General features: G+C 43.1%; 1 protein-coding gene across 1 annotated transcript in view; it reads left to right on the top strand.

Moving 5' to 3' along the window:
- The window catches only part of LOC126995637 (carbonic anhydrase-related protein 10-like), a 136,641-nt gene that overhangs the window by 59,916 nt on the left and 51,725 nt on the right, over positions 1-25,000 (top strand). Inside the window, exon 2 of the mRNA XM_050855376.1 lies at positions 11,052-12,401. Coding sequence (XP_050711333.1) covers positions 12,320-12,401 — 82 coding nt within the window. The 5' untranslated portion in view covers positions 11,052-12,319. The remainder of the gene's footprint in view (positions 1-11,051; positions 12,402-25,000) is intronic.

Below are 25,000 nucleotides of genomic sequence, written 5' to 3'. Positions count from 1 at the left end.
AGAAGAAGAAGAAGAAGAAGAAGAAGAAGAAGAAGAAGAAGAAGAAGAAGAAGAAGAAGAAGAAGAAGAAGAAGAAGAAGAAGAAGAAGAAGAAGAGAAAAAAAACAGCAGGAAGAAAATAAGAAAAAAACAGCAAAAAGAAGAAGGAGGAGGACGTGAAAGGGGAAGTGGAAGAGGAGGACTGACAGGACAAGGAGGAGGACGATGACGAGGAGAACCAAGGACGAGAACGAGAAGGAGAAGGAAGTAGAGGAGCGAAAGAGTTCACAAGGCAATATAACTGGGGGATTTGAGAAAGCTTACTTTAATGAGCAAGTGGAAGACGGGACAACCAGGAGGAGGAGGAGGACAAAGAGGAGTAGGAAGGGACAATAAAGAGGTGGAGGAGGGGTCGACGAAGAGGAGGAAGAAGAGGGAACGACGAAGAGAAGGAGGAGGGAAGAGGAAGGCGAGAAAGAGATCACTAGGCAACGCAAATTAAATCATTATCATCATCATCATTATATCATCATCATCATCTTCATAACCAGTCCGCTGCAGGATTAAGACCTTTCCCAACGTGTTCCATCCTGCTACCCCATAGACTGCAATTTAATCTCTTCGCCTCATTTGATTCCTGTTCAGAGTTATAGATTTCTTGATAACCACTTTTTTTTATTTTGTTCCTCCATCTATTATCATTTTTACGCATGATATGACCTGCTTAAGTCCATCTCTTGTTTCTTACCATCATTAGAATAGCATTAACTTTTGTCTGTTCTCTAAGCCATGATGCTCGCTTCCTGTCGCTCTGTGGTGTTCCCAGCATTGTTCTCTCCATTCCTCTTTGTGTGGCTCTCAGTTCTTTTCCTGTAGATCTTTTAAGTTGGTATGTTGGGACTGGCAAGATACGCTGATTGTGGACTTTTATCTAAACACACACACACACACACACACACACACACACACACACACACACACACACACACACAGAGAGAGAGAGAGAGAGAGAGAGAGAGAGAGAGAGAGAGAGAGAGAGAGAGAGAGAGAGAGAGAGAGAGAGAGAGAGAGAGAGAGAGAGAGAGAGAGAGAGAGAGAGACACACACACACACACACACACACACACACACACACACACACACACACACACACAAATCCAAAAAGAAGAAGCATATACATTAACTCCCTAACTCATCTTCAACTCCCCTCAGAAAGAAGAGTAAAAAAAAAAGAACATTCCCTTTCAACATAACGAAAAATACGGTGAAAGGAAAAGCCAAATGAGCGAGCGAGCCAGCCGTGAGCCGTGAGCATAAGAGACTAAAGAGAAAGGGAGGAGGAAAAAATCAGGGACTCGCGCGGATTACTTTGGCATGACGGGCGGGCTGGGCAAAGGAAGGCGTAATGAGAGCTAATGATCTGTGACGCGCGGGAAAAGGTGTACTAATGGAGGCGAGTCGAGCGTGAGCGATGATTAGCTGGTTGCTCCGCACAGGTGGGGGGGGGGGGAGGGAGGGAGGGATTGGAAGGGGGGGTAATGAGGAGGAGAAGGAGGAGCATGCGATAGCTAACGAGAAGGAAAAAAGAGGACAAGGACGAGGAGGAAAAAGAACAACAACAACAACAACAACAACAACAACAACAACAACAACAACAACAACAACAACAGGAGGAGGAGGAGGAGGAGGAGGGAAGGAGAAGAGGAACAGGAGCAAGAGAGTAATAAATATGAATGACTTCTATCAGTTTCCACACGTATGATCATGGAAAGTTTATACATACAGCTCAAGAGTCCAGCTATGCAAGGCCGCGTAGGACTCGAAACTCCCTATGAACGGCTGCAAAGCTCTACTCACGCCACCTAGAAAAAATGACTGAAGGTGGGCAAGAAAAAAGGAATATGAAGGGAAAGAAGAAATAGGTTGTTATTCATTAGAGCTAAAAAAAGGTTAAAAAATATATAAAAAAAAAACTCCTAAACATGGAAGCAAGAGCCACAGATTACACCAATTATCCTGGATCCCAGCTCAAACACTATCGGGGCCATAAAACAAGTCATATCTGAAAGGCATCGCAACCCACGCTTCTCCACTCTTATATAGCCCACAAGAACTTTATTTAGCCTTCACCAAACATTATCAAACGAGTGTACTTATAGCATTTAACTGAAACAACTGTCAAAGCCACCAAACAATCCATATCTGAAAGACGTCCTAGCTCACTCTTCCACTTTCATATCACCCAAAAGATATTTATTCAGGATTCACCAAACATTATTAAATTAGTGTACATATAGCATTCAACTAAAGCAACGCTGTCAAATACACACACAATACAAACCCTCTCTGAAAGGATCCCGGCACCATCTCCTGCCTCAACTCAACCACCTACTCAAAAGAATCTACTCACCGTCAAGGGAAGACGTGAAGTAGAAAGAAAAGCGGAAAAATCATTCTGACCAAACTTTTCTTCAACATCTGTCACCAGCACAAGAGTGAAGGAGACAGACACTTCAAAACTTCCACACTGATATATCTTAAATCACACGAGAACTTTTATTTCTTTTTTTTTATATATATTCTTATCCAGCGGTCTTTCACGACGTAAGAAAAAGAAAGGTAATCTTGATAATACTGCAATAATTCAAATGCTCTCTTTCTTTTCACGGAACGAAATAAACGAAATAAAAATAGATAGACCGCGAAACTTACTTACAAACTTACAAACACACACACACACACACACACACACACACACACACACACACACACACACACACACAGACATTTTTTTTTCTTTCGGGATCACCAACATCGTGAAGAGTAGAGGCCTAACAAAACTTATGAACCAAAAAATACTCCATCCTCTGACCCATTTTTCTTTTTTTTTTCTTTCGGAACTTCTTGAAAAGTAAATAAAGAGTAGTAAATAAAAATGTAGACACGAAGCTATTTTTACGGCTCACCAGCGATGATATGAAAATGGTGTGACAGAGAAACGTAAAACATGTAACTTTATCCTCTCGGTATTTTTTCTTCCCCTCCGGAGCACGAAAAAATAATACCGCGGCGTCTAGAGAAAATGACCGCTGACCTGCATTTTTTATCACGTGTCACTCGCCGAGGAAAGCAGCAATACCACCACCACCACCACCAACAACAACAACAACAACAACAATTCTACCACAATCATAACCAACAGTACCACACACCCCTACCCCCACAACCACCATTATCATCACATCCACCAACATTACCACCCCCCCTACCCCCACAACCACCATTATCATCACATCCACCAACACCACCACCACCACCACCACAATCATAACCATCTTCCCCACCAGGTCCTTCACCTTAACCTTCTTCACCACCATCACCTACACCATCTTGGCCACCACCACCACATAACTATCACCACCATCACTACCCTCACGGTCACCACCAATACCAACTCCACCACCATCCCTACCACCACCACCACCAGAACCAGCGGCATGGAGAATATTATATACACGGAGTTCGAAACTTCTAAAAATGCACCGAACTTAAACTTTCCTTCCATTTATCTCTCGACACCAGTAATACGTTAAAAAACACATTAACTATAAAAAAATAGCATAAAAAAAAAGAAAGAAAACACACATTATATTCTCCATCTAGCACAAAGGAAATAACAGACTGCCGGATTGGGGGAGTGGTGGATTAGAAAGGAGTGGTGGAAAGGTTGGGGGAGGGAGGAGTGGGGGGGAGTGTTGAGTGAAAGGGGAGTGGTGGGTGAGGAATGAGTGAGGGGGGAGTGGGGAGTAAGGAGTGAAGGGGTAGTGGTTGGTGAGGAAGGAGTTGTGGGGGAGTATTGGGTGAGAGTGGAGTGGAGGGGAGTGAGGAGTGAAGGGGTAGGAGTGGGTGAGTGGTGGGGGAGTGTTAAAACCTTACACACAAACCACCAACCAACATTTTCCTGTATACTTATTTTTTATCCACGGCTAAGAAGTAAATAATGAAGAAACAGAGGTAAGCCACATCGTCAAAAGTAGAATAGCTTTATAATATTCATCGTCCCACTCAGCAGAAAGACAAACATTTCGAATCCCTTGAAAAATAAAACAACCTGACCCCTACAAACACCTTTTTTCTCCTTTTTTAGCTGCACATAACACCTTTCTCCTCACCCCTACAAACACCTATTCTTCTCCTTTTTTTTAGCTGCACATAACACCTTTCTCCTCACCCCTACAAACACCTTTTTTCTCCTTTTTTAGCTGCACATAACACCTTTTTTTTCTCCTCACCTCTACAAACACCTTTTTTCCTCTTAACTGCGCATAACATTTTTTTTTCTCCCCAAGACCTTTACTATTATCTGTTCCCCTTTAGCTAAACATGGCACTTTTTTCCCTTTAAACCTCTACAAACACCTTTTTACCCTTAGCTGTTTATATCTTCTCTTTCCCCTTAGACCTCTACAAACTTCTACTTCTCCATTAACAGGACTAACACCTTACTTCCCTGATCTCTACAAACATTTTTTTTTCTCCTTACCTTTACAAACACCTTTTCCCCCTTAGTTGAACCTACATTCCTTAAGGGTATCACATAACAAGGCGAGTATTTTTAAATAACCCCATCTCTTATCTTTTTATTTTATCAGCGACGGCATAAAGGATAAGATACAAAGGGAAACATTCTTTGACGTATTATGAACTGAGGAATTAGGAAGAGAAAGAGGAGGAAAAAGAAAAATGGAGAACAACAACAGAAAAACAGGCAGAGAAGAAGGAGGGATGTGATAGGGGAGGAGAACGCAAATGAGAATAAGTATAGGCGAGTAGAAAGGAAAAAGGGAGAGAAGTAAGTAGTGATGATGGTGAAGAAGACAAAGACAAAAGGTAAGTGTGTGTGAGCGTGTCTGTGTTGAAGGGAAGGAGAGGTGAGGAGGATACTGGCAATGGGAGGAGAGCAAAGGACCAGAAGGGAGAAGATGGGGGAAGGAAGGAGGAAGAGGAGGAAGAGGCAGACGAAGAGGAGAAAATAGCAAGGTACATAAAATTAGATAAATGAGAATAGGGGAGAAGGGGAGCAGGTGGTGATGAGGAGGGGAGGAAATGGAGTTGATAGAGGAGGAGGGGAAGGGAAGGGGAAGAAATGAGGCAGGGAGCAGGAGATTCTCAAGGGGATGAGTGTGTAAGAGTGAGGAAAGAGGAAGGAAAGGAAGAGGAGAGGTGTAGGGGGAGGAAGAGATGGAGGGATAAAAGAGGAAGGAGGGAAGAGGAAGGAGGGAAGAGGAAGACAGGAAGGAAAGAAAAAAGGAAAGGGTAGTAACAGAATCCCTAACCCTCCCCACCTCCACCCCCCTCCCCATTACACACACACACACACACACACACACACACACACACACACACACACACACACACATCCCTAGCAAGTGTGTGTGTGTGTGTGTGTGTGTACAGCCCTCCCGAGATGGGGTTATGCTGTTGACTATTGGTCCTGAGAGACAACAGGAAGGGAAGGAACGAAGGGAAAGGGGAGGAAGGGCGTGGAAAGGGGATGGGAGAGGAGGGAGGGAGGGGAGGAAAAGGGAGAAGGGACAGGAGGAAGGGAAGAGATGACAAGCATGATGGATGGGGGGAGAGATGAATAGATCGATAGATAGATATATAGTTAAATTGATTGATGAATTAATTGCTTAACTAATTAGCTGATTGAATAATTGAATATACATACATGCATACATACTTGCGTACATACATAAATATACATACATACATACATACATACATATTGTACATGCACGTAAATAAAATAATCGATCGCACAGAAGGGGATAAACACACACACACACACACACACACACACACACACACACACACACACACACACACACACACACACACACACACACACACACACACACACACACACACACACACAAACAAACAAACAAACAAACAAACAAACAAACAAACGAACGAATGAGCGACCACAGACGAAAATTTGACTCCAGGAAGAGGAAGCACAGAGGAAGGAGGAGGGAAAGGAGGAAAGGAGGGAGGGAGAGAGAGAGAGAGAGAGAGCGAGAGAGAGAGAGCTAGAGAGAGAGAGAGAGAGAGAGAGAGAGAGAGAGAGAGAGAGAGAAGGAAGGAGAGGAAGGAGAGAGAGAGAGAGAGAGAGAGAGAGAGAGAGAGAGAGAGAAGAGAGAAAACGGGAAGAAAAGAGGAAGAATGGTAAATGGGCGGAGAGGAGGAATGTAAGGAGAGAGAAGGGAAGAAAGAAAGTAGGGAGAGTAGAGGAAAAGAGAGAAGTGTGATATATTTTTTTGAATGGAGAGAAAAGAGGAGGGAGGAGAAGGAAAGAGGGAATGGAGGAAAAAACTAAGGAATAAGAGGAAAGCCAGTAGAGAAAGGGAGGAATTGCCGAGGAAGGAAGGAGAAAAAGAAAGAAGGAGGGAAGGGGAAGAGGGACACTGGAGGAAGGGAGGAAAACGAGGAGGGAGGGAGGAAAAGGGAGAGTGTGGAGAGCAATAGGGAGAGAGGGAGGGAAAGAAGGAAGGGACGGGAAGAGGGACACTGGATGGAGGAAGGGAGGGAAACGAGGAAGGAGGGAGGATAAGGGAGGGAGGGAGGAAGGAAAGGAGAAAGAGGCGGGAGGAGAGGCACTGGAGGAAGGGAGGGAAACGAGGAGGAAGGGAGGATAAGGGAGGGTGTGGAGAGTTTAGGGAGGGAAACGAGGAAAGTAGGAAGAGACGAGAAGTGAGGCGCTGGAGGAAGGAAGGAAAGGGAGGAAAGGGAGGGTGTGGAGGGCTTTGGGAGAGATACAAGTTTTCGCCTTTTGGGTAAATTCTCTAAGGACAGATAACTTTTTATTTGTCTACCACCTCTCTCTCTCTCTCCACCATTCCCTCCCGACCTCCCTCAAGTTAGTGGTTGAAGAGAGAGGGAAACTGATGCTGCGCCGAAAACCGTCACAGAGATTATTATTTTTGGATGCTCTGTCGCCTTCCTTCGGCCGTCGCCCTGCCATCCCAGACTCAACAATCGTGGTCTCCGGCGCCTTCACGGTGTTTGCGATTGATTTAATATTCCCGTCTGGAGTTTTAAGAGGCGAGTCTAGCTTCCCGCCCTTCTCGCCTCGGCGGTGCTGGGGAGCGTCAGCGAGCCCAAGGTCTCCCTGGCGAGCGTCGCAGGGCTTAGGGGTCCCGGCAGGGCATCTCGGCTCCCCCGGGGCGTCTATGGCGGTGCCGGAGATCCCGAGGGTCTAGGGGCGTGGAGGGGGGGGCGTTGACGAGCCGGCAAGACGGGCCTTTGGTGTTGTATGTTGATATGGTTGAGTCTTTTCTGGGGTGAAGGAGACTCATCCGTACAGACACACAGCACCAAGAAAAGGCGATATAGAAACAACACCAGGAAAAGAGGATAACGTAGAAACAACACCAAGAAAAGGAAGATAAAGAAAAAGAACATCAGAAAAAGAACACCAGAAAATATATAAGACAGAAGCACAATATCAAGAAAAGGAAAATAAAGAAACTAAAAAGACAAAAACATAAAAACTCTAGCATTAAGGCGTTTGGTGTTGTATGTTGGTATGAGTGAGTCTTTTCTGGGGTGAAGGAGACTCATCCGTACCAGCACACAGCACCAGGAAAAGGCGATATAGATACACAACACCAGGAAAAGGAAAAGGAAGAAAAAGAACACCAGGAAAAGGAATATAAAGAAAAAGAAAACCGGAAAAAGGAAAATACAGAAAAAGAACACCAGAAAAAGATAAGGTATAAACACAACATAAAGAAAAGGAAGGAAATATATATAGCGTGAAGGAGTTTGGTGTTGTATGTTGGTATGGTTGAGTCTTTTCTGGGGTGAAGGAGACTCATCCGTACCAGCACACAGCACCAAGAGAGGGCTATATAGAAACACCACCAGGAAAAGGAAAAGGAAGAAAAAGAACACCAGAAAAAAAGGAAATTAAAGAAAAAGATCAGAAAAAGAATAAAACAGAAAAGAACATCAGAAAAGAGATAAGACAGTAACAGAACATCAAAAAACAGGAATATAAAAAACACAAAAACTAAAAAAATCTAGCATTAAGGCGTTTGGTGTTGTATGTTGGTATGGGTGAGTCTTTTCTGGGGTGAAGGAGACTCGCCCGTACCAGCACACAGCACCAAGAGAAGGCGATATAGGAACAACACTAGAAAAAAGGAAAAGGAAAAGAACACCAGGAAAAGAAAAATACAGAAAAAGAAAACCAGAAAAATAATAATATATAAACGAAACATCAAGAAAAGAGAAAAGATCATCCATATTTCGGCTCTAAATAACATCAAGGAAATTCATGGGTGAGTCTCTTCTGGGGTGAAAGAAGCTCACCCAGACCAATAGACATCAAAAAGGATGATATAAATAAGAACATCAAGGAAATTATATATAAACAGAAAAGAACGAAAAGAAAAGAAAACATCATATAAGAAAAGAAAAAGGAAAAGAAAAGAAGAAAATAAAATAAAATAAAAAATAGAATAAAATAAAAAATAAATATATAAATAAATAAATAACCATACAACTAACTATTAAACCATCTATTTAACTAACTAACTGCTTGTCTAACTAAGGGAAAGAGAGCTGTTAGACCAAAAAATTAAGGGAAAAAGACAAAGTTTAACGAAAAACACCTAGAACAGTTGATGAAGAATAGAAGGAAAAGGAAGATAACCCTAAATACACTCTCATAAATCTCTTTCTCTTTATGTTGCTTAGGCATGGACGGAAGAAAACTCTCTCTCTCTCTCTCTCTCTCTCTCTCTCACAGCTACCGAAATAGTTCCACTTTCCTAATTTATACTGACCGACTTCCTCCTCTTCTTCCTTCACCTCCACCTCCTCCTCCTCCTCTTCCTCCTCCTCCTCCTCCTCCAGAACGCCTTGGTCTCTAAAGTAAATAAAATAACATGGCGGAAGATAGCGATAAATCTATAAGAGTAGAACGTTTAAAATACTCATTCCTTCCTCCTCCTCCTCCTCCTCCTCCTCCTCCTCCTCATCCTCATCCTCATCCTCTTCTCCCTACTACCTATTCTCCCTCTTACTCTTCCTCCCTCCTCTTCCCCTTCCTTCTTCTCCTCCCCCTTCTCCTCCTCCTTTTTCTTTTCCTCCTCCTCCTTCTCTTCCTTGTAACTTCCTAAAACCTTTCTAAATGTTTGGTTCACTTTCCCCCATACTTTCATGTCAGTTCATTTTAGTTCCTCCACTGTAGATCTTTCCACCTCATCTGCCGTCCATTTTTTATTTTTACCTCTTTTAATCATGTTCACTCTTTCTGCATCTTTTCGTTTATCGATTTATTCATTCAACCCTCACATTTTCCTCTTCATTGTGCTCCTCTTTTCCTTTCCTATCTCAAGTATTTCGTTCCCTTCCAGTCATTCTTTTCGTTATCACTAATACGAAGTAAATGAAAAGTGACAATCAGATGTGGAAAAAATTAATAAAAGAACGGAGATCAATGTATTTAAACAGGTCACTAAATTGCTTCTGAAGGTCTCTCTTTCACACACACACACACACACACACACACACACACACACACACACACACACACACACACACACACACACACACACAGAAATACAAACAAACAAACAAACAAGCAAACACGCAAATAACAAACAAACGAACAGAGAGAGAGAGAGAGAGAGAGAGAGAGAGAGAGAGAGAGAGAGAGAGAGAGAGAGAGAGAGAGAGAGAGAGAGAGAGAGAGAGAGAGAGAGAGAGAGAGAGAGAGAGAGAGAGAGAGAGAGAGAGAGAGAGAGAGAGAGAGAGAGAGAGAGAGAGAGAGAGAGAGAGAGAGAGAGAGAACCATGAATCTAGCAGGTGGGCTTGATGGGAACAACTTTTCGTCACCTTGAAATATAGAGACGATTCAGATACACACACACACACACACACACACACACACACACACACACACACACACACACACACACACACGCACAGAATTTCTCTCCATTACCACAAGTTTCTCTTTCCTTCCTTCAAATCGCCTACAAGTGATTGACTTCCTGACTTTCTTCTTCTTTGTCTTTTTCTTCTTATTTATCTCCTTCTTTTAACTCCTCCTGCGTGTCTTCCTCCTCCTCCTCCCCCTCCTCCTCTTGCTCTTCCCCCTTCCTCCTCTCCTTCTTCCACTCCCTCTTTCTCTCACTCTTGCCCATCCTCCTCCTCCTCCTCCTCCTCCTCCTTTAATTTAATAGACCTTTTTTCTTATTTTCCAACCTCTTGTATTTGTTCCCATTCTTTTTTGCTTATGTAACTGTCCCTCTTTCTCCTTTTTCCTTCCCTTCGGTTTCCTAGTTATTGCTATAGTTATTTTTATTTGTTTTTACTTTCTCTTTTTTTTGTATTTCTTTTTCATTGTTCTTTTCAGTGTTCGCGTTCTTTCTTCTACATTCTTGTTTCTTGTCTTCTACTTATCATTATTATTATTACTATTATTATTATCATCATCATTGTTTTCTATTTGCCTAGTATACCTTTTTTGTTCCCCGTTCTTTCCTTGTACCTCTCCATACCCACACCTGTTCATTTTCCTTCACTTTTCCCAGGCCCTCCTTCCCTTCTTTAAGCCCCTGATACACATAATAAGGAGGAGAATCATACCCAAATAAAGGATTTTACCCTATTTGTGATCTTATTCAGCAACATCCAGGAGGGTTCGGGTGGTTCGACGGTAGATCGGGCTGCGTCACGGAAAATTTCAGAGGCTAGAAATTTTTCGGACCATAGAAATTTTTCGGACCAGAAGCCGAATCAAATTTATTCTCCGAACATTCGCCAAATAGCCTACGGTCCCATGCCGACCTGCCGACGAAATTCAGCTTTTACCCTCACCTGCGACGCAATCTCAACATAACATAATAAATACACCAATATGCACCATTATTTGGCATTAATTTTGTAATCAGAATGCCTCCCCTTTAGTAGGAAAAATAAGTCACCCGTTCACTATATCATTACTCCGTGTACAATATCATTTTTTTTTACTAATCTTTCTTTTTCTTCTTTCAGGTTGATCGCACGAGGAGACATAAAGGAGACTCCACGAATGAATTCAAGGACATATTAGTACGTTGCAACATAAGTAAATTTAACCTGAAAAATGGTGATCAGTTACTGTCCGCAGCGATATCCACGCACATGAGGCAGAACAGCTACAGAGATACAAGTAACGAACGTGAAGTATCTTGAGATTTAGAAAGGAAAAATCATCTATATATAGGCGAAGATGTTACCGAGAAAGCACACGAAAAGGCCGCAAATAACACACCGCGGTGGTTTCAGAAAGGAAAGTTGAAGAAGAATCAACAACACATACAAAACAAAAACACACCAAGAGGGAAACTGAGACACCGAAAACAAAGAGCGGGTGGCGATCAAACACTCCCTGCCAGACCAAAGAGAACTCCAGCGCCGATGATGCGAGCCACGACCCACAAACAAACCTTCTGCAGAGCGAAAATAAAGAGTATGAGAATATTTACATGCCTGACAGAAGCGTGAGGCGTCGGTTAGAAAGGAAAAAAATAAAAGTAAAACAGATAAAAACTCCCCTCATGCATGACACAGGGGAGCGTGAGAAGCAGTCTTTTCCTTGTATGTTAATGGGCAGGAAACTTTCACTAACACTGAAGTGACACTTGTGGAAACTCGAGGGACGGTGAAGCAATTATCGCCACACAAAGAGGAAGGGAACAGTGGAACCAAGTGCATGCATAAAAACTGTACTACATCACATGCACACCGAGGAAATGAAACTGAAACAAAGAGGAAAAAATATAACAGGAAATTTTGTTTAACTCCTCAGTCTTGGGTGATTTCATACTAGCTGTTTTCTACTTCAGCGAAACGTCGAAGAAATTAAACTTGATGAAAGAAAAAGGACAATATATAAGTGAAAAATAGGGAAAAGCAAAATTGACAGTATAGCAATTTTACTCTAGAGCGAAAAGAAGAAGAATACGTAGAATACCAATCTTGAAAGTGGCAATAAATGGACAAAAGCGACGTAGACAAAACAGAAAAGGATTGAACAGGACGAAAAACTGAGAGATAGAGAGAGAGAGAGCAAGTGAGTGAGTGAGTGAATAACAGAACAAGAAAGAGTAAGAGAGAGAGAAAGAAAGTAGACAAGAACAGCAATGCCCAAGACCAACCAGAGAAATGCTATTGCTGTTGTTGTTACTATTCCTGCAGCCGTTGTTGTTTTTGTTCTTGTTGTGAGTGGCCAGCTGACCGAGTGACAATACCAATCAGAAGCTTCCAAGTGGTGTTCCAAGATGGCGGCGACGATCTTGACGGAGTTGTTCACCTGCGCCATCTTGGTCTTCCCCTCCCTGCCCCGCCCTACTCTCCAGTCAGGTGCGTTGATCAGTGTTGTTGTTGATGTTTCTGGAATTGTAAGTGATGCTAATGCACTTTGTGAATTGTTTGCTTCTTCCTCGTCTTTTGTTATTGCTGTTGTATTTTCTTGTTCTCGTTTATTTTTCTTCTTTTTCTTTTCTCCTTCATATTCCTCCTGAAAGAACTTATTGAAAAAGAAAAAGACAAACACTCATAAAAACGGAAAGAATCGGAGGCAGACATAGAGACCATTTATTTTTTCCTTTTTTTACAGCAAAGGAGACAGCACAAGGGCACAAAAAAAGGAAACAGCAATAAAAAAAAGCCCGCTACTCGCTGCTCCTGTAAAGAATCCGAAGAGGTGGCCGAAAGAGCAGTCAATTACGTGAAAATAAATTATCAGAATTACCAGAATAAATTTAAAGAACGACAAAGACTTACAAAAAAAAAACAAAGCAATACAAAAACAGACAGACAGATAGAAAGAGGTGGATGAGAAAGCATGATGGAATAGTAGTGAAGAGGAAGAGAAGTGGAGGAGAAGGAATAAGGAGAAGACAGTGGACAGAAATAAGACGCAAAGAAATAAGGGAGAAATGCATAATGATAAGGTATTAATGGATGCAAAAAGACAGTTACAAAAATCAGTTTACAGAAGAGAAGACACATGTGGAGCGAAAAAAAAATTCACACAGCCCGGGGCATAAAGAACAGTCACCGGAAACAATCTACAGCGAGACAAAGACGCCGATAGACAAAACGATACAGAGACAAAGAGAGCGAGAGACAGGGACGGCCTTTACTAGAATCAATATACATTTTTTCCTCCCTCCTTTCATCCGTGTCCCGCGAGCCTCCGAGATTCCTGCTGACGCGCGACGGAATGGGTGGAGGGAGAGAAGAGAAAGAAAGGCTGGTGTAGGGAGGAGAGGAGATGGAGGAACGGCGTGGGGTGAATAAGGGGTGGAGATAAGTTGAGGGTAAGATAGAAAGAAAGATGGAGGAGAAATAATGGGGGAAGAAAGGTGGAGGGAGAGAATGGGAAGGAATGTCGTGGAAGGAATAAGTTGAGGGTGGGAGAGAGAAAGAGAGACGGAGGAGAACGTATGTGGGAGGAAAGGTGAAACGGAGAGAAGAGATGGAGGAGAGGATGGGAAGGAATGTCGTGGAAGGAATAATGGGAGTGAGAGTTGAGTAGGGAAATAAGTTGAGGGTGGGAGAGAGAGAGAGAGAGAGAGAGAGAGAGAGAGAGAGAGAGAGAGAGAGAGAGAGAGAGAGAGAGAGAGAGAGAGAGAGAGAGAGAGAGAGAGAGAGAGAGAGAGAGAGAGAGAGAGAGAGAGAGAGAGAGAGAGAGAGAGAGAGAGAGAGAGAGAGAGAGAGAGAGAGAGAGAGAGAGAGAGAGAGAGAGAGAGAGAGAGAGAGAGAGAGAGAGAGAGAGAGAGAGAGAGAGAGGTGGCAGATAAATGATGCGGAGAGTGAGTGGGTGGAGATATTAATGGGTGAGGGGTGTGAACGGGGGAAGGAAATGGAGGAGGAGGAATAAGGTGGAGGGAGAGGATGAAAAATTGACAAGAGAGGAGAGATGAGATGCGTTGAGAGGTGGAAAGGGAAAAAAAAAGATAGTAGTGGAAGGCTCTGGACTAAGTGTGAAGAGAAGTGGAGAGGGAGGGAGATATAGGGTGGAGGGAGAGGATGAAAAAGAATATACAAGAAAGGCGGAGTGGAACGTTTTGAGAGGAGGTGGAGAAGAAAGAATGATGAGAGAAGTGGATGAGGGTGAAACAAGGGGTGTGAAAATGGAAATAGAAGTGGATGAGGAGGAGGAGGAGGATTAGGGGGAAAATAATGAATGGAAAAGGACAAGAAAGATGTAATAATAGGCAAAGAAAATAGTGAAGGATGAAAAATGATGAAGTAGCAGTGAATGAAAAAAAGACTAAATTTGTGAAGAGGTGAAGAGAAATGGAGGAGGAGGAGGAAAAAGGTGAAGTAAGTAGATGAAGATGGAAAAAGGAGAGAAAATATGGAGGTAAAGAAAGAAGTGGAGGAGTGAAAGCAAGATGGGATAGTAGTGAAGAGGAAGAGAAGTGGAGGAGGAGGAGGAGGAGGAGGAGGAAAAAGGTGAAGGAAGTGTGGATGAAGATGGAAAAGGGAGAGAAAATATGGAGGTAAAGAAAGAAGTGGAGGAGAAAGCATGATGGGATAGTGGTGAAGAGGAAGAGAAGTTGAAGATAAATGGAGGAGGAGGAGGAAAAAGGTGAAGGCAGTAGATGAAGATGGAAAAGGGAGAGAAAATATGGAGGTAAAGAAAGAGGTGGAGGAAAAAGCAAGATGGAATAGTAGTGAAGAGGAACAGAAGTGGAGGAGAAGGAATAAGGAAGAGACAATGGATGGAATAAGATGCAAAGAAATAGGGGAGATATGCATAATGATAAGGTATTAGTGGATGCGAAAAGACTAGAGTTCTGAATAGATGAAGAGAAATGGAGGAAGCGAAGATGGAATAAGCCGGAAAGAGTGGATGGAAATGGACACGTGAGCCTCCTTCCATTCCACTCCTTATCATTCCAGGGAGCGTAGCGAGGGCCGCCCAAATGGTGTGGAGGGGAGGGGAGAGAGGGGAGAGGGAGGCAGGGGTTTTAGGGTAGGGGGTGGGAGGCAGTAAAGGAGATCTGGCTTACGTTAGGATATTGTGGATATTAGGGGGCGGCTACGGGGTCAAAGGAGGAGGGGGAGGGAGGGGTAACAGTAGGGTATATAGGGGAGGAGAGACAACGGTGCATAGGCAAAGATGGGATAGGGATAAAGAGAGGGCGATACCAAGGGAAAGATAGTAGAGAGGAAGTGGAGAAAGAGGAGGAAGAAGAGGAGGAGGAGGACACAGATGAGGAACTAGGCAAGGAAAGGAAAGGGCATGGAGGTAAGGGTAAGGGTGGATACAGATGGGTCAAGGGTGTGAGGTTAAGGCGAGGTGGAGCAGGGAGAGTTAAAGCAGGGAGAGGATGATGATTATAGGGTGAAGGAGACGGAGAAAGAGAAGATGAAGGAAGAGATGAAGGAAGGGATGGAGGAAGAGATGGAAATGAAGGGAGAGAAAGAGGAAGGGATGAAGGAAGCGATGGAGACGGAGGAATGGAAGGAAGATAAGGAAGTGGAGAAAGACAAAAAAAACAAAGAAGACAGAGAAGATGGAGGAAGAAAAGGAGATGAAGAGAGAGAAAGAAGAAGAGTTAAAAGAAGCGATGGACATGGAGGAAGCGAGAAATTAAGAAAGGGGGGTTGAGGAAGACGAAAAATAGGAGTAAAGGATGGAGGACGAAAAGGAGGAAAAAGAGGAGGAGGAGGAGGAGGACAGTCAAGTACAGAGACAAACAGCAGGAACAAGAAACAAAAGGCCTGTTAGCTTACAACGAGATGACCTGCTTTAGTGTCCCAGTGTATTCAGCAGATCTCTCCTTCCACCATTAGATAAGGAGGAGGAAGAGGAGATGGAGGAGGAGGAGGAGGAGGGAGCGAAGAAGAAAGAGGGAGCGAAGGAGGAGGAGGGAGCGGAGTAAGAGAAAGAGAAGGAGAATGGCAGGGAAAGAGGACAAGGACAGCGACGATGATAAAAATAAAGGAAAAGGAAAAAGACGAAGAGAAGAAGCCAGGGTGACGCAGAGATAATTAAGAACAAGGAGGAGGAAGACAAAGAGAGAGAATGTGAACGAAGAGGACATTAATGTGGTGGTGGTGGTGGAAGGTGGAAGGTGGAAAAGACGAAGAAAAGGAGAAGGGCAAATTAAGAACCAGAAAAGGCCACGAAAACTGGATAGGAAGAAAGAAAGGGATAAGTACCAATCCAACCCTATCCATTTCCTGATACCTCGAACACTTCAGAGGATCACCTATACACTTGTACCCCCACTTTCGAGTACTCACATAATTAAAAAACTTCAGCCATGACGATGAGGAGGTTGTAAGTCCCCCTTCAATATGTTAAGTGACGAATTGCATACACGCGAGATTGGCGACCGCTTCTGCACGATCAAACTTTCGCTCAAGACTGTCAAGCATGGGAGTGAAAGAGATGGTGAGGGGAGAGTGAATGAAGGTGTGAGTAAGTAAGTGGATGAGTGAGTGAGTGAGTAAGCGGTGGTTGTTCTTCTAAATGGCTCAAACTATGAAACCTTCCCTCAAGACTATCATGCAAGCGGAAAATGATTGAATGCATAAGTAAAAGAATGAGTGACTTTGTAAGTAAAATAGAGAGTGAATGAGTAAGTCGGTGAGTAAGTGGTGGCTGTCCTTTTTATGGCTTCTAAACTATGAAACTCAAAACTCTAAGGCAAGTGGAAAGTATCTGAATATATGAGTAAGTAGAAGAACGAGGGAGGAAGGGAAAGAGAGTGAGTGAGTGAGCGAATGAGTAAGTGTTAGTTGTCTTTTTATGATCCTTATATTATCAAACTTCCTCTCAAGACTGACAAGCAAAAAGGGGTTATAGAGAATGAAACGGGAGAGTACATGAATGTGTGAGTACCTAAGTGAGTAAGTGAGTCAGTGAGCGCGCCTTCCGTTTTCTTATATGGAGCTGAGGAACGCATGCTGTTGCTTTGTATTCCGGGCAGACAATGGAGGGAGAGACGAAGGAAAATAGGCTGGAGAGAAAGAGAGGGAGAGAAAGGGAGACCGAGGGAAGGAATGAGGCGGAATTTGGGGAGAGAGGGATGGAGGGAGGGAGGAGGAAGGGACAATGGGTGGCAGAAAGGGAGAGTAGTCTGAAGGGCAGGAATTTGATGGAGGGGGAAAAAATTAGAGAGAAATGGTGAGGAGCACAAAAATGAGAGAGAGAGAGAGAGAGAGAGAGAGAGAGAGAGAGAGACAGACACAGACATACACACACACACACACACACACACACACACACACACACACACACACACACACACACACACACACACACACACACACACACACACACACACACACACATACAGGTTCAGGGATTCATGCAAACAGAACCACGCGTAATATTATAAACCATGTCTAAGCATGTATGTGTGTGAGTCCCGCGCTAAAGGGCTTGCAATAGTCTATTCAAACGAGGTGTTCCTCTCACGCCTCGGCTGTGTTTGTCAGGCCTCTTGATTGGCTGGAGTCCTCTCACGCTCTCATGGAGGTTGTCTGGCTATCACACATGCTCTCGTGCTGCGTATTTCTGTAGTATTTGCCTAGCTTACTTTTTATACTAGAAACAGTTGGTTGACACTGCGTTATAGACAAAATACTAACATTTAGTTCAACATAAACTCTCGGTTAATCTCTTGTCATATTTACCAAAAGGATTTTCAGATTTCCACCAGATCGCCACTAAATTTCCATTGCCACAAGACAAACAGTGTGATACGGGCGGAGCGTTACAGAGGCAGTGACGCGGGAAACTCTACGGACACAGCAAGCCATGTTCACATTACTCAACGGCTCCCATGATGGACAGTACGAACACCCCAGATTTATATCCCCTAGAAAAGGTTTACTGTAGATCACTGTATAAGTAATATGTTAACTGGACTATTAATGAGCACACAACTCATTATTCGTGTTATAATGAGCTCTTTCTTTCCAACGCAGCCACTCGTTCATTCCGACTAACCTGCCAAACATTTGCCTATGTCTTTATCATATCTTTTCTGTTAATCTTGATTATAGCAACAGTATTAACAAAAGTCAAAGAAACCACAAGGGAAACGGAGAATGAGACAGCGGAGGTAATAAGAAAGAGTTTGTTTGGGGGAAGCACGAAAGTATGAATGTATGGCGGATCACTCACGCCAGCGCCAGCAAAAAGCGGCCAGGGCCCCCACGTCCAGGCGTGCTCTGCTCTGAAGAAGGAAGCGGCTTGTTCATATAAATTATATAAATATTCGTTTATATTGCAATTCATCTATAATCTGGTTATACATTCGAGGTCAGGAAACTTCCGTTTATAGGGTAAAAACGTTTATTTCAGTAAGTATTCAATAACTTATGCAACTAGCAATGTGTGAAAAGTGGTATTAACATTTCGGAGCTGTTCAATAACTTAAACTTGAGCTTTACAATCATTACTGATTTTAATGGTATCAACCATAACTATCAATCTTGTATAGGAGGTAAGCTTAGGCAAATAATATAGAAAATTGTAGCATGAGAGCATGTGAGATTGACAGACAACCTCCATGAGAGCGAGAAAGGAATCCAACCAATCACGAGAGGCCTGACGAGCGCCACCTAGACGACAGAGTAACACTTGGTTTCGACAAACTGTACGTAGGCTACATCTGTACTAGGCATCGCGATCCAGCGGCGGTCCCAGGAATGTGTACAGTCGCACTAAGTTGAAGGAGGGAGCAGAGCCTGGATTCCCTTACATAATTTTGGTTCCATCCGGATCAGGACTAAGTAAGAGAGAGGGGAAACAGAGGAGAGACAAAGAGATAGAACGGGATCTGAAGGGAAGAAACGGTGGAACAAAGGGAGGAAGGCGGAAGGGATGAATGAAGGAGGGAGTGGACAGGAAGGAGATGGATAAAGGAGGTGGAGAGAGAGATCAAGGAGGGAGAGGAAAGCCGGAAGATGAAGGGAGAGGAGAATAACATCAGCTGCGTTATTTGTTCCGGTGACTGCAGTGTGTGTGTGTGTGTGTGTGTGTGTGTGTGTGTGTGTGTGTGTGTGTGTGCGTGTGATAGGTGACTGGAGAGCAGGCGCTGACATGATGAGTGGACAGCAACAGCAACATTTATATCACTGCGCCAATATTATTTCCCGTATTTTATGACACACACGGGACTCAGGTCAGCGCCGCCGGTAACATACGGCGGTGAATGACGATAGCAACCTGATTACTATATGCATCCCTTGTCTCATATAAAACAGTGCAATTCCATTCCCTCTATAAAAAAAATATATACCGAACGACAGAATAAACAGACTAATGAACAAATAAATACACAGATAGAGCGATAAAGTTTCCTCACCACTGTTAGACTAATGTGAGACGCGCACGCTATAGAAGAATATGAGAAAGAAAAATGAGGCGGCAGAGTTGTGATCTATTACGAGAACTATGATACCACGGACAGCGAGAATGACGAATGAGGGAGTGCTGCGTGCGAAGAGTTGGCGCGGACAGACAAATGTGAAAGTCATCCATCTGAGAGCGGCTGGGATTCGCGGGACATGTTCTGAGGGCGAGAGAACTGGAAGAATGACTGCTGACTAGGATGAGAAGAAGGTCTGTAGCGAGATATGACGAAGACAGAGACTAGAGTTTTGGGTTGTGTGAAAGAAGACCGGGAGGGAAGAATCAGCAATATAGAACTGATCAAAACGGCGGAGAACTTATAATTGAGTTCCATAGTCACTGACGGGAGCAGACGGGCGTATTGCGATGATAGTATATATATATATATATATATATATATATATATATATAGAGAGAGAGAGATATAGAGAGAGATATATATATATATATATATATAGAGATATATATATATATATATATATATATATATATATATATATATATATATATATATATATATATATATATATATATATATATATATATATATATATATATATATATATATATATATATATATATATATATATATATATATATATATATATATATATATATATATATATATATATATATATATATATATATTCATACTTATGTTACAAATCAAGTATGATAGTGATCGTATGCGGGGCCTCGCCTCAGTTCTATGAACCTCTCGTAAATTACACCTATATCACCGTTCAGTACAACTATTCAGCTGTATAATGGTTGGGTTTCATCAACAACAACATTATGAAAAATGGTAAGGCCGTGGACGTGAGCAAAACAAAGGACGGCAAGCACCTGTGAAGGCTGGGTGCACACTTAACTTCAAAGAAGTCTCCACGGAATACAGTGAAAACGGAAAAAGAGACGTCATTGCCAGGGAAGTAACCTGGCCACCTGTGTGTTGCTCGGAGGCGACGACGCACTGGCCGACACACACTGGGCGCTTTAAGGGCGCCGTATTAAGCACCCATTTATTACATTACCATATATGGTTCCTTACTCAAAAGACTCAAAGATGATCAGCCCACCGAGTCTTACCTTGCCCTGCTCTCCGTTAAGGCGTGACCCTCCGACCCTGTGTCTCTGCCCCTCCCATACCTGTAGTCGGGGCACTCACCTGGCGGGGAAAAGATGAGGATGTGAAAAATGTTATGCCGCTACACACGTGAATAAAAAGAAATAATATATCATGCCGGAACCCACGGAAATGTAAAAAAGCGTATAATGCCACTAGGAACGTGAATAAAAAGAAATATACAATGCTAGAACACACATAAATGTAAAAATATGTATAAAATATTTCGCTGCAACACTTGTAAATATAAACAAAATATCATGAACCGGCAGACGTCAGCGATGTGTACTCTGGCTTCATTCTAGGCTCGTGTTTGTGGGGCAGTGCTTTGCGGGCTTTTTGTGTGTGTGTTTTTGCTTTACCCTTGAGGCGCCTCCTTTGTTGTAAAAAAAACTAATAATTATGAGCATAAGACTCCACCGGATGTACTGCAACAAAACTGGTCTTGCTTTAATTTCAGCCGTCAAAAAGTGGCACAAATCAAGAGAAATGTAAAACAACAACAAAAACAATAACAACAACAACAACTACTTTTTTTTTTTTTTTTTTTTTTTTTTACGTTGTTGCCTATTGCGTCGGTAGGCATCTTTCCAGTGGGCGTCGTCCATCACGCGGCGAATGTGGGTCCAGTACGCTATCACTTCGGCCACCGCCTACTACTACTACTACTACTACTACTACTACTGCTGCTACTGCTACTACTACTACTACTACCACTTCTACTACTACAACTGCTACTACTACTACTACTACTACTACTACTTCTACTACTACTACTACTACTACTACTACTACTACTACTTCTTCCTAAAGCGAACATGAGTCACAAACATTTTTACACACCCAAGATAATTCGATTTCCCGGCTCCGCACCAAACAAACAAACAAACACAAACGAACCCGTCGCCCACACTCGGAACAGCAAACACTACACAGCCGCGGCAACACTCGAGACGCAGCGGCGACAATGTAAATATATAGAGAGAGAGAGCAAAAAAGCTGTTTGTGCTGTGCTGAGCTGTTGCTGTTGCTGTTGCTGTTGTTGTTGTTGTTGTTGTTCCTGTTGCTGATGCCGGTGCTGTTGATATGGTTGCTGATGTTGTTATTGTTGTTGGTCAGCTGTTGTTTCTGTTGATATTATTGATTTGTTGTTTTTTCGATTTCTTTTACTGGTGATGGAAGTAAGTTACTTTTATTGTTGTTTTTGATGTTGTTGGGATTCTGTTCTTGCTCTTGTTGCTGTCATCGTTGCTTTTCCTAGTGCTGTTCCTGTCTTAATTAACTGCGGCTGTTCTTGCTGTTATTGTTGCTGCTGATTTTTTACTCCTACTGTTATTCCCGCTTGGTATACGGCTGGCTGTTGTTTCCACCCCTGATACCGTTGCTGTTGCTGTTGCTCTAGCGGCGGGCCTTAAGCCGTGATCTTTCGTGAAGGCGGCGGGTAATGGCATATTTTAGTGGCACGGCTGGCGGTGTTAGTGTTTACACAGGTCTGCTCCACCCTGGCATTGTTACATGAAATATACGAGCGTGTAACTCAGCGGAGCGGCGTCTGGCGGGCACTGGGGAGCAGGAGCAGGAGGAGGAAGAGCAGGAGGCAGAGCAGGAGGAGAAGGAGGAAGGAAGGAAGAGGGGAAGACGACGAGTATGCAACACCTGGGCTCGGGGTGCGGCAAGGTGGAGTCGAGCGGAGTAGCGGCAGACACACACTCAGCCCCTCCGCCATTCCACTGTTACAAGGATTACGGCGCACGCACCTCACCACCTCCTTATTGCCTACAGTACGCGGCGATAAAGTGATGAGCACCTTGACTGTACCGGCGCCAGTAGGATCCCTTAGTGCGTTCCCTCGCGGCGGGTGCTGGTGAGGGGTAAGTAGATTGTTAGGAGGGTTCTGGCGGACGTCTATCATCCCCTCCTTGTTATCTACTGTGCAAGGTGATCAGGTTGTGAGTGTCTTGACTATAGCTACGCCAGAGGGTTATCTTAGTATCTAGTTATGTAGTGATGGCGGTGACTTTGGGGTATAGTTGTAAACATTAAGATGACCAATCACGCTATTATTTGACAAGGCTTTCGTAGGGGTTTGGGGCATTTCCGCGGTTAGCTTTATGACCCTCGTGGTAGTTGGACTCTTCTTCTGTACCGTGAACCTAAATAAGCAATCATGAGAATCCGATTAATCTCTTGTTCGGTCTTAGGAAGTAGTTGGTGCGAGAGGTGGCAGCGTCTAAGATACAGAATTGCAGACACAGACAAATGTACCGAAGGAAGACAAACAGCTATATAGACAGGCAGTAAAGGAAGAGACAGGAATAAATAAAGGGCATAGAGAAAACAAGAAACTTTTCCTGATTTCCCTTGCCTCCTCCTGTTCCACTAACATTTTTGCTCCTGAGTGAAGAATACTCCTCTTCCTTGCGTCTTCCTCCTCCTCCTCCTCCTCCTCCTCCTCTTCAACTCCCCAAGGACGCTTCCATCCGCTAAGAGTCACCGCAATTTTCCCATTCCGCGTGTTCTTCCCCCCCTTACAATATCTTGCCGACTTGACAGATGCGTTCCCTGCCTTCTACAACTTTATTTTTCCTCTTCCAGTTTTCCTCCTCTTCCTCGACCTACTTTTCCTCCTCCTCTTACTTGCCTTTTACTCCTCGTTCTTGTTCTGTCCTCCTTCTCATCCTCGCCTTCTCCTTATCTTCTCGCCCTCCTTTTCTTCGCCTTCTTTCCTCCTCATCATCCTCGCTCTCTCCTTCTCATCTTCGCTTCCTCTTCTTCGCCCTCTCCTCCTTTTCGTCCTTGTAATCTCCTTCTTCTCTTCCTCGTCCTCTCCTTCTCGTCCTTGTCCTCTTCTCGTTCTCGTCTTTTATATTTTTTGCCTCCATCAACTTTTTTCATCTTCTAATCATCTTCCTCTTCCTCCTCGTTTTCTCCTCCTTGTCTTAATTATACATTGTCTGCCTCTTTTTTTTTCTTCTTCTTCTTTTGGTGTTCCTCATTCTCCTATAATCCTCGTCCTCGTCTTCCTCATCCTCGCTCTCCTCCTTCTCGTCTTCCTCATCCTCCTCGTCTTGACTTTGTGTTTTCGTAAGCTACTTCGAGCAACTTTCTTATTTTTCGCTATTATTTTTTTTCCTCAACATCATGCTCATCCTCCTCCTCCTCCTCCTCCTCCTCCTCCTCCTCCTCCTCTTCTTTCTCCTGGTCCTGTCCTCAACTACTGACTATCCTTTGTTGGTTTCCTTTAAACTAACCTTCTTTACGATCACAGTAAATATTGTTTTTCTACACTCTCGAGGACCTACAACATTGTTTACAAGTATTTGCACAGCGTTTCCCCGCCTCTGATATTGCATTTATGTCATCACTGCCTTGGTGTTCGTTAAATGATGTTCTCGGTAAAGTAGAGGATGCATTTTTAGAAGGAAGACCCTACCGTGATGTATAAACAAGTGCATTCAGTTTCAGTATCTTCTCCGCTTCATATCGAGTCCCTGTCTGGGGTTCAGTATCGTGTGGGCTGTCGCTAAATAATGTTCTAATATCCTAAAAAGATATTATTTCCTGCTTACGAGAGAGGCTTGTATAAATATTTGAGTTTTTGCACTATTTCTTTCTTTTCTCAATTTTCGTGTTCCTGCCCTCGCGTACACTTTCCATAAATACTAATACTTTCCATAATGCTCGTGATATAGAAACGCTTTTATTTTATTTTTTCGCTAAAGCCATTGCAGTATTACATTTTATTGCCTACAACTGCTAACACGCTCCTTCTGATATTGTATGCCTCTGAAGAAATAGTGCACTGTAAAGATTTTGGTCTCCTATTTATCTATCTTCATTCCTCTACTTTTCTACAAACATTTTTTTTCTTATTTTTCTTATTTATTCTTATTTATTCTTATTCTTATTTATTCTGTCTGTCTGCCTATCTATCTTTTTTTCTATCTTCATTCCTCTACTCTTATACCTACATGCCATTTTTTCTTATTTTTCTTCATCGTCACCATATCCTTTTTTTTTCCTTTTTCGTTATCTTCTGTCTTTCTTCTTCTTTCCATCTTCATCTGCTTTTTATTTTCTTCTCCTCCTCTATCTCCATCTTCAGCTCCTTTTTCTTCCTCTTCTAGCTTCATCCTCTCCTTTTCTCCTATCTCTCTCTTCCTTCTTTATTCCCCTCTCGTTCTTTCTTTTATTTTCCTCCCATTAACATAACATTACATTGTCTTTCGGTACTATCACACAACACGGTGCCGCCTTCCTCCCAGCCGTATTGTCGCCTCGGTGAGCAACATCGGGACAATATATAAAGGAGTGCCGACAATCCTTCCCTGACACAGCAGCCTTAGTTCACGTCGCCAACGCCTACTCCTTGTCAAGACGTGTGCCTTTCCCTGGTGACGTGAGGCGGTGAAGAATGAATGAAAGTTCTCTCTCCTTTTCTCTTCT

This window comes from Eriocheir sinensis, chromosome 8 (genome assembly GCF_024679095.1).
Source record: "Eriocheir sinensis breed Jianghai 21 chromosome 8, ASM2467909v1, whole genome shotgun sequence".
Taxonomy (NCBI): domain Eukaryota; kingdom Metazoa; phylum Arthropoda; class Malacostraca; order Decapoda; family Varunidae; genus Eriocheir; species Eriocheir sinensis.
Note: the sequence above shows the minus strand (reverse complement) of the source record. Positions and strands in the feature narration are given on the sequence as shown.